We start from the raw sequence: 10,401 nt of genomic DNA on the forward strand, positions 1-10,401 counted from the left end.
ACCTCAAAAAAAAAAAAATAAGGAAATACTGCCCCAACCACTCTCCCTACTAAAAAATCACAATCAAGTACAGTAGTTCAAAATCACCTCAATCACCTTAACTTGCGAGCTAGGGCCCCTCACCTAACTATCGAGCCACCAACTTCACCTTTGCTCTTCAGCCTGCTCTCCCCACCATTTCAAGACTATATTCAACTGATTTCATGCTGTCATTATAATAGTTACATGTTACATTGGCAAATGATGACAGCAGTAACTGTAGTAGATACCAATAATTGTCTGGCATCACATGGATCGACTTATAGAGCACGTATTGTTGGGATCTCAATGCGCTTAACAAACATGAAACAAAAATAGAGAGTCCTGCATTCACAGTTATTTTTTTAAGGCAGTATATCATGAAATTATACCATGTCCATATTGGGAGTGCATCTAAAAGCACAACTTTTACCATCCTTTAAAACCATACTGTAAAATCTATTCCTTCCTTCTCCACCTTCCCTGGGATTTCAATTTGGGGTCTTGACCAGAGGTCCTAAAGTAGGCAGCCTGGTTCAGAGCTTTGGTTGGACTCTCTGGGGCCACCGATGGGCAGTCTTTAATAATGTGACCTTTGAAAGAGGGAAAAATTATAAATTTTCCGGAACTTCTGGATGGAATGACTCATTGAAGAATTTCCAAAATGCTGCATTATTGGCAGGACATGTCATCTGTTTTGCACAACAAAAGAGATGATTCAATTTAAAAGTATCAAAACTGTACTGCAAAGTTTTATAGCACTATTAATCTATTGGCGAAGATACAGTATGTGATATTTCCCACGATCATGCAACATTTGACAGGTGGCCTGTGGTGAGGAGTAACATTTAAAAAAAATATGATTAGACTATGACAGTTGTGGTTGTTGAATATGAATGAATCATACATTCATTTAAAAACTTTAAAGGGTATCAGTTTAGTTCTATAGGACTGCATTCTGACTAATGGCCTACAGTACTGCAGAGGTCCCAGGTTGAAAGAAGCTTATTCCAGGAGATCTGGTTTAAAATGAACCTTCTAAATTCTATTAAAACATCCAAATTTATTTTTTGTATGTGGTGATACCCCTCACAAGGTGACTATTAGAGAGTGGTAATAAAGTAGTAAAAAAATGCAAATAGCATGAATTTGCAGAAAGTTTTAGTTTCGGGAAATTTGTTGCTTGCTCATATGGGAGTGTGGAAGGCGTATTGATTTCAGGGAGACTCCTGTTACTCGCTGGAGACTTGATATACCGTAGACTAACTCATCCAATGGTCCCTGTTAGATTGCCCAATCCCATGTATTCTTTACTGTAACACATAGCCACCATTGTCATTTATATTCATATCGAAATGTATATTTTGAGGGGGAAGCTGACTTGAAAGAGTATAGTGATTCATTTACTTAAACTGCTTCCCCTCCCCCACCCCCCGACCATTTCTCTTTATTTTTTTGGTCGAATAGATAAACAAAAAGAAACAGACTAATGGATTTACTTTTTATGATGTTTTAATTTATGGTGATTTAAATGAAAAGGCCTTGTATTATTATATATTACAGGCCTAAATATTTTTTATACGGTATTATCTTTGTATTTGTATTTTATATGTATGCTATGAAAATTTATGTACACTAGAAATATTTTCCACAAGGACTAAATAAAGTTGAAAGGAAGAAAAGAAAGATTTTCATCTCTTCTGCTTTTGGTCCAAGGTCCCTGCATTTAATAGACGCTTGTACACTTGGCCTACCTCATGAGATATTGGATTATTATACCTAATACACTTTCAATAACCCTTTGTCCAAAGAGATTTGTGATGATGTAAAACTGGAACTTATGAGTGATAAACATCCCTGTCATTAAAATGTATCTGTACTGTACTATTGTTTGAAGTACTTGGCTAATTTAGAATTATGCATTACATTCAGGCAGTGAAAGGTTAGCAAATTAATTTTAAAACAAAGAAGCTATGAATGTAAATTAATTTTCTGGCGACTTACCAGATGAAAATTTGAGTTTGTGGTCATTAGATAAATCTGCTCCATAGTTCTTAATCCAATTACAAATAACCAGCTAGATGGAAATTGCTTAAAACTGTACTTTTTTCAAATAACTTATTTAAAAATTTGTAGCATAGTTTAAGATTTATAACATTTTTGTTTCGTTTTTTCATACAGCCTGTGATGGATTTTTACTCGTTCAGAGATTTGGTGTCCGGGGAGTCGTGTGTACCAAATCAATACCAACTACAGTCACCATATTGTAACGATTTTGCTGCAAGCCCACCCTCTATGTTCACATATGATATAGAAGGGGCTCACAGTGTATCATACAGTAAACCAATTCCTTCAGCAAATATCGGACTAACAAACATAACTTGCCACAGACCGCCAAGGATCATGGCCACTAGCCCGAGTGGAGATGCCCTTAATGATAGTTTCTTTAACGATTTATCTATCTGTAGTGGGTCGTTGGATGAGAGCGTATGTGGAAGTTTCACGGACAGTCTGTGCGGAAGCTTTAATGAAAGTTTATGCAGCTTCAAAGATGGTGGAAGAGAATCGCCGTGGGGATCATATGAAAGTGATTTTTATGGTCTTGATGACATCAGCAGTCCTCTACAACACCAGGTCGATGACTTCGCACACGATCCAACCCTTGCGGAATTAAATATGGAAGATTCACAAGGTTTGGAGTTATCTCAACAGTCATTGTTAACACAAACTAAAAAACAGAGTTCCGTAAGCATCCCAGTATTGTCCAAAGTCCAATCCCAGCAAACCCTCCAAACAACCATGCAATCTTACTCATGGCCTCAGGGACCCTCCAAGCATGGGTTCGCATCAAATGTAACTTTCACAAATACGTCAATGGAGGATGACATCAAAAGTCATGACTCATCATCCGTGCTGAGTTCATTCTCAGTAAGAAACAAAACGGAGAAAAAAGAAAGCATAAGTGCTTTAAATCTTGCTAAAGATAGCCCGCCACCAAAGGCAGCAAATGACTCAAACCTTTTGAGAGAGAAAAGTCCGATAGAGTACACTAATTTATTTATGATACGTTCCTCAAAGAACCACGGCAATTCAGGGAAAACAATGAAAGGAGAAAAGAGGAAAATTAGCGAAGTAGCAGGAAGGAAAGAGGAACCTAGAAAGTCAAAAGAAAGATTATCACCTCATCTACGAAAAGGAACGTCAATCCAGATGCAGCAAATTGAGGTTAGTTTTTTTTTTTTCTAATTTGTTCATTTATTTCCAAGTTTATCACAAGATTTTCCAAAATTTTGTAAAATTCTTTACAAGATTGAGAAATAAGGAGCACTGGTGATGGAGAAATTTGCAAACCATCTGCTCATAGTGACGCGGTATGATAATTGATAAATATAATAAAGATGGTCTCACTGCAAATCAGAAATGCATTTTATAAGAGTATAATTATATAGTTGCAGCGATCACAACATTTTGTCTTTACACCCTTCATTAATAATCTCTCAGAATTGCAAAAAAAATCTTAAAAACATACATTTTCTAGGTAGAAAGAATGATTAGCACAGACAGGCATTGCCCTGACCTCTAGATAGTGCCTCATTCACTGCTAACAAAAAATCTTAGATTTTCAGTTCTGCTTCTGAGGTTTGGAACATCTTCATTAGTGTTAATTATTAATGTTCATGTTTTTATTTTTTTACTTTATTTTTTGTTTTGTTTCAACAATCATTAGTCCATCAAAAATGCAGAAAATTGTTAAATACATATTTAGAGGGGGGAGGTATTGCCCTGCCTTTTAGATAATTGGCATTCAGTGCTAACAAAAAATCTTCAGTTCCGATTCGAAAGTTAATAAACTGCATTTTACCGTAACATGCTTATCCCAGTGTCATTCTTGTTAAGTTGTGTCTCGCACTTGATACAATATGAGGTGCAATACATTATTTTTATAACTGTCATAAAACTTATCAACAAAAAGTAGCCTAGTTTGATCAGGTCTGACACATCCTGAACTCCAGACAAATGTAAATATTCTGACTTGTTATGTAAAGTTCTTTCATATGAAAGGTTAAATACAGTACATCACCCCATTGTATTGTTCCAATATTTACAATGAATAATATATAGGTTAGAGTTCATGTCTATGCAAATACTGTAATACCTTATTTTCATAACAGTTGTGGAAACATACAGTAGTCTGCATTTTAAATTGGTGGGATTGGTATTTGGAATGCAATCCAAAGTTATGTGTTCATGTCCAAAAATCTTTATATTTTTTTACTCACTGCCTCAAAAACTGATACAGTATAATAATTCCCAACCGGCCAAACTTTATAATGCATTAGAGGTTTTAGTATATTGAACATATTAAGCAGCCCACTTGCTGTTGTCAGGAGGTGGTTTGGTGCAGTGGAATTAGATGGTTTGGTTTCTCAGCCCTCGAGGTCGAGGTTTCAATCCTTTGCTGTGTATTTCGCTTGTGTCCTTGAGAAAGACACTTTATCTACATTGCTTCAGTCTATACCCATTCGTACCGATGGGTATATCGACAAATTGCTGGGAATAACCTGCGGTGGACCAGCGTCCTAACCAGGGGTAGCATCATGCTCTCCTCGCGTCATCTACTTGAAACTGGGGTTAAGCTCCAGCCCATAAGAGCCTGTGGCTCGGCTAGGATACTTGCCTGCTGTTGTCAGAGGTCTGGGTCCAAATCCTGTACAGTATGCTAGGAATTTTATTTATAGCATCACATGGTTAATGTCATGATAACAATATGTACTGTCTTTTTGTGCATATCCAGTAAATATGAACAATAAATTTAATACTTTTGAATGCTTACAGTGCACCCTTAATTTATTGTGAATTGATTTTTTTTTTGTTTTGTTTTTTAATTTGTTTAGTTAGATGCCCACAAAACTGAGAACACCTGTGAGTCATGTACTAGCCGGTCTTTGCACCTCAAATTGCTGGTAAACGGAAGCAGTGATGTGGGTTATGGTCGTTTTTCTGGTAGCCTTTAGTTTAAAAGGATAAGCTTTTTCATTGGATGATTTTGTCAAAACTATTGCTAAATAAGAAAACAAAAATTTTATTTTTATTCTGCCCTCCTCCAATAATCATTTAAAAAATAAGTATGTGAAACAAGGAATATAAAAGTCTTGCCTTAGCTTAGTGTAGATTGAAGATTGGTATTTGGTTCTTTCTTAGAAAAAGTGGACTCAAATTATAATAATAGTGAATTAAACCTATTGGACAAATTAGTATTTCAATATTAATAAATGACTTCAATGTTCAATACATTAAAAATACAAAATGTTAAACCAAGCTTTACCACAATTAGGTTACATTACATCAAACTCTTACAAGTAAATCAACAATGTAAAGTTCATGATCTTTATCCATCGTAGAATGTTCCTTTACTGTCAATAAAATGCTCTGTTCATCCGGCCTGAAATATCTGTGACCTTGAGTGGGCTTTATGGATTCCCTCATTAGCAGATAATTTGTTCAGCTCTAAATTATCCAGTATTGTGGTGAGAGTTATTATTCCTATTAATAACTGGAAGATAGAATCCAGTGCTGAGTTGTGATGGTTTCCCAACCAATCAAGACTGAGCCAATGACATGGTTATAGAGGATATTGAGAGCTGGAGCCAAAATACAGTATACTAAACATAAAAATTATGCAAACAAACCAAAAACAAGTTGAATTTTAAGGGGCCATTGCTGGGGCTTGCCTAAAAATAATCTTAAGCCCTGTCCAGTCTACACTCAAATTTTATTTGACAAACACCTGTGACATGCCTAATATATGGTCATAATGACATCACATCATGACCATATATAGGCACATCGTGACATATATGGGCATATGAGGCATGTCGAAATGGTTAAGATGTTGCACAGGCCAGTATTGTGTAAATGAGCTATAATAATATGAGAGATCAAATAATTGCCTAAAATTCCAAATTTTTTTTTTCACTATAAATCAATAATTTAATGTCTTTATTAATCATGTCCCAAAGTATTAGTTCTGGAAGTGGTCTACAAATTGTTTATTTAACGTTGTTTTGATAGTTAATTCTGTTATTAAAACAATGTATGCACAATAAATTTGAAAGGCAATTACTCTACTCAAAATCATGTTTATCTTTACTCAAAAACTGCTGTACTTTCACTTTCCAATAACTAATGCTTCAAATGTTCAATTTCAATGAATGACCCCTTCATTTTAAAGATCGCATACTCAGGTATCTGAAAATACCAATAAGTTGGATTTCAATTTTTGCTACAACTTAGCCATTTTGCCACAATATGCCTCAGTTTTTTGTCCCAAGAAAAATCGATAGTGTGGTCACTGGAGAGATCTTTAGTTAGTCATCAGTTTTTGTTTTTTGGTTCATTGAAAATAGGAACACTCCATTGCATGCAAATGAATTTATATAATAAATTAAACTTGAATATCGTACTAATCATCTTTATTCACACATCATCATCTTCTCATATCAAAATTAAAACATCAATATCAACTACATTGAGGAATTGTTACATTACAGTATTATTTTGATACTATTATTTTGACACCACAAAGGCTACCATTGTCATAATTATCAGCATCATCTCATTTTGTTGTTAATACACTAGTTTTGGTTTTAAGTGTTAAAGTATTTACTTGTATAGCGCACTGTAATTTAGCAGTGTAATGTGGAGTTCAGTGTTATTGCTTCATCTTACAGGAGGAGGAAGAAGAGGAAGATGATGATGATGATCTTGATTCCCACGATGAAGGATTGGGGAGTGAGCGAGATGATCACGATGTGAGCGATGATGAGATGGCAGACGATGCAAGTGATATTTCTGATCTCGGTAAAGCTTGAATTTATTTAAAGGCACTGTTTGATCAGGAAGTAAATAAACCGATAATCATATTGATTTTTCACAATGATTTCCTGGAATCACCCAGTCAGTACAAAGAGCCTTTTTAAATATTCATAAGTTACTGATTCTCTTTGTCATTGACGATGACTTTGTGATTTGACAATGTCAGTCAAACTATAGAATTTAAGAAAACAATTTACTGTAGCTACTTTCAATATGACAAATCTTATTGCAATTTCAATAATTATGAAAAAATGCAAAAGATATATTGTTATAGTGTTGAGCTATTAAATTTTGAACAATAAAAATTAATATTTAATTTTTTGTATTTTGTATGTTAAACAAATGTTAGATTTGAATTGGGAAAAAACATACAGGTTTCTATTTATTATTATATAAGGAAACAAAGTTGTTCATGCTGTAAGTAATTGATAAAAATTTTAATGTTCAGAATTTTATAATTATAATTAAGTCAGCATTCCTATATAATTGAAATTATTTTTTTTATTTTTATGTATTTATTTAACTCCTGCACATAAAAATATGCTATACACCATTTTCGCTAAATTTGGAATGGAAATTGCCGAGAACCCGGAAACTACCACTGGGGAGGTGCCTAGGCATTTCGCTCTACATAGTTACTAGTGTTTACAGTGCTCTGTGACTGGTACATGACATTGCTTTGTAGAGGCCTAGGATAGTTTTTAAAAACAAAATGCCAAAACAAAAATAGGAAATAGGGGCGCATAAAACATGCAGTTTTTTGATTGTCAACGTACTCAAAAGAAGATGTGTCAGGAAAATCGAAATTTGCTCAGACTAGGCTGCTAGATGTCCCCAGTGAAAAGTTGCAAGACGTTGGTGGTGCTGGTTCAAAAAAATACCCGATAAAATGGTGACAGTAAGACAAGTGTTCACAAACTATTGGAGAGAATGAGTATTATTTAAAATTATAAAATTCTTATTTTGTGAATTTTGTATATATTTTAACAGGGATCTCAAGTATCATAGGACCAACTCCAAAAGCCCTGCGATCACGTCGAGGCGACTATGACGATTGGACGCCAAATCCAAAACGTTTACTACAAATCGGTAATGAACTATGTAAACTGAATAAAGTGATTGCCGATATGCTGCCCCTACAGAGGCTACCTCCGAATTCCCGAACAAAATCTCGAAAGGAAAAGAACAAACTTGCATCAAGGTATACAATATATTTTTTTTTTTTTACTTTTCATTCATTCATATATTCATACCATATTAACTTCTTTGATATTAAGCAGCCTACACTGTAAATCCAACAGGAAAGGGATTGGAAGGCTGTCATGTAAACCACCATGCTACAGCTCAACTCTTTTTTGTTGGCCTCTTAGAGTTATATTAAGAATACGAGAGCACAAACTGCAATGTATTTGATGTTCAAAATATGGAGAGCTGTGTGTGTTTACCATACAAGATGGCTGCCGTAGATTCAGCCAATCATAATATGCTAAGTATCGTTTCAGTGGTGCCCTCAACTTAACAATAGAGTTTGAATACAGCTATGTTGAAACTCAAGCGATTTTGATTTTCATTCCTCAGTACTTTATTAAATCAAATCCTCCACTTGGCCTCTTTTTGGCTACAATAGTGTAATAATTTATTAATATAAATTATAATGGTTATATGAAATAATAGTTAGTCAGAGGGCTTATTTATGGTTATAATATGTATACTAAGCCTGAAGGTGGCGCTTTCCTACAGCGGCCATCTTATATGGTACACATATACAGCTCTGCATTTCTTTGTCACCTAGTCAGCACTCTAGTTGTTTAATAGCTCTGTGGTTGGCCTACACATTAACAAATTTGTTATCCAAGATGACATTTTGTTTGGGCGTAACCAATTACAACATAAGAAACAATAAAGCACAATTATCAATATGAACAGTAAACAGATATCCAATTTGAATATGAAAAATTTATAATGTATATACACTATATGAAAACATGAGATGAATAGTGATTTTTCTGTGGTAATAATTCTCAAGCAAATTGTATAGAAACATATGCTAGGCAACAGTAATGAATATGCATTTGAAGACAACAGACTGTAAGAGCAACTGCAGTCCATGGGAAAGAAATAATATAATTCACTCTAATACTTTGTTCATTATCATGCTCATTCAATTAGATCAGATCATAACAAAATATTAATCTCAGGTTTAAAGAATGATCTCCAGGTACAGTATGAGTAGCTGTAGATTAGTTCAGTGGTGGATGTTTTTTAGTGCAAACTCCATCAACACTTCATTATTCTTTACAGTTTGAATTTTATTAGCATTTTCAAGGGGAGGATAGGCTTAATATAATTTGCTGTTTCATGCATAGTGTTCATTATTATGTACAGTACTGTACTATATATGTCTATCAAAGTCAGTGTCCGTTAAACCATAAATAGGATTTCAAATATTCCCATTTGCACATCAAATGCTTTATGCATTATGAAATTTATAACTCAAAGACTGATTGAATGACTTATTGATTGGTTGACTGACTGATTTACTTATTTATTAATTAATTGATTTATTATTTGTTGATTTATTGAATGATTGATTATCAGTTATTTAAATATGTTTATTTAATTTAAAATATCTTTTGACTTTCAAGGTTATTTTGTGTGAAGTTTATTTTAATTGAACAAAAATCTTAAAATTGTGTCTACAATCTCCACATTATCTTCTCATTTTCCCAGAGCATGTCGTCTAAAAAAGAAAGCACAGCATGAGGCGAATAAGGTCAAGCTACATGGCCTAGAAAAGGAACACGGTAAGTTATATTGCATTGTGGTTAAATGTAAAAAGAAGTTCACTCATAACATATTTGAATAGAGCAGTGTTATTTTTTTGTAATACAGGTACTACATGAACAGTATCCTTCTATGCTTGTTGAAAATGTAGACATCCTGGGCTCTCTCCTGTGATTGGCTGATATGCAATGCATAATTTAATGTTTATCTGGATGCACTCACATGGGAATATAATGTTCTGTATGCCTACTTATTCCTATGGTGGAGACACACATATATTAGAGTCAAATCATTATTATTTATCTCTGTAAACATAATATAGTATAATTTATGTCTCAAAGTTGCCAACTCCCAGCCTACTAATCTACTACCACCCCCCGCCTTGCATAAAGCAGTATACTACCCCTAGCATACTCCTGCTAATCTACCATCCTAGCCAAATTCTGCTAAATATTCTACCACCACCTCTCACATCTACTTATCTATTAATTTTTCCCCAGCCTACTAATCTACTATTCATATCATTACTATCGTATTATTATTATTTTTAATGTAATGTAAATATTTTTATCTGTCTCCATGTAGATAACTTGACATACGTCTTATCACAAATCAAGAAGGAGGTAGCAGTGAGGACCTCCCAGATGGGTTCACATTATCCTTTCTCATTGTCCAAGATGTTGGAGCAACTAACAAACGACAACTTAGGTATGATATTAATAC

At 34.2% G+C, this 10,401-nt stretch overlaps 1 protein-coding gene across 2 annotated transcripts in view; it reads left to right on the plus strand.

Annotated features, from left to right (window-relative positions):
* The window catches only part of LOC117123572 (CREB3 regulatory factor-like), a 27,422-nt gene that overhangs the window by 12,113 nt on the left and 4,908 nt on the right, over positions 1-10,401 (plus strand). For both annotated transcript variants that reach the window (XM_033269552.1, XM_033269553.1), the window contains exons 3-7: positions 2,200-3,243; positions 6,750-6,879; positions 7,885-8,095; positions 9,625-9,698; positions 10,264-10,386. In XM_033269552.1, coding sequence (XP_033125443.1) covers positions 2,206-3,243; positions 6,750-6,879; positions 7,885-8,095; positions 9,625-9,698; positions 10,264-10,386 — 1,576 coding nt within the window. In that variant the 5' untranslated portion in view covers positions 2,200-2,205. The remainder of the gene's footprint in view (positions 1-2,199; positions 3,244-6,749; positions 6,880-7,884; positions 8,096-9,624; positions 9,699-10,263; positions 10,387-10,401) is intronic.

The sequence above is a fragment of the Anneissia japonica genome, unplaced genomic scaffold (genome assembly GCF_011630105.1).
Source record: "Anneissia japonica isolate Jap-2015-1 unplaced genomic scaffold, ASM1163010v1 scaffold287714_len2871179_cov188, whole genome shotgun sequence".
Taxonomy (NCBI): domain Eukaryota; kingdom Metazoa; phylum Echinodermata; class Crinoidea; order Comatulida; family Comatulidae; genus Anneissia; species Anneissia japonica.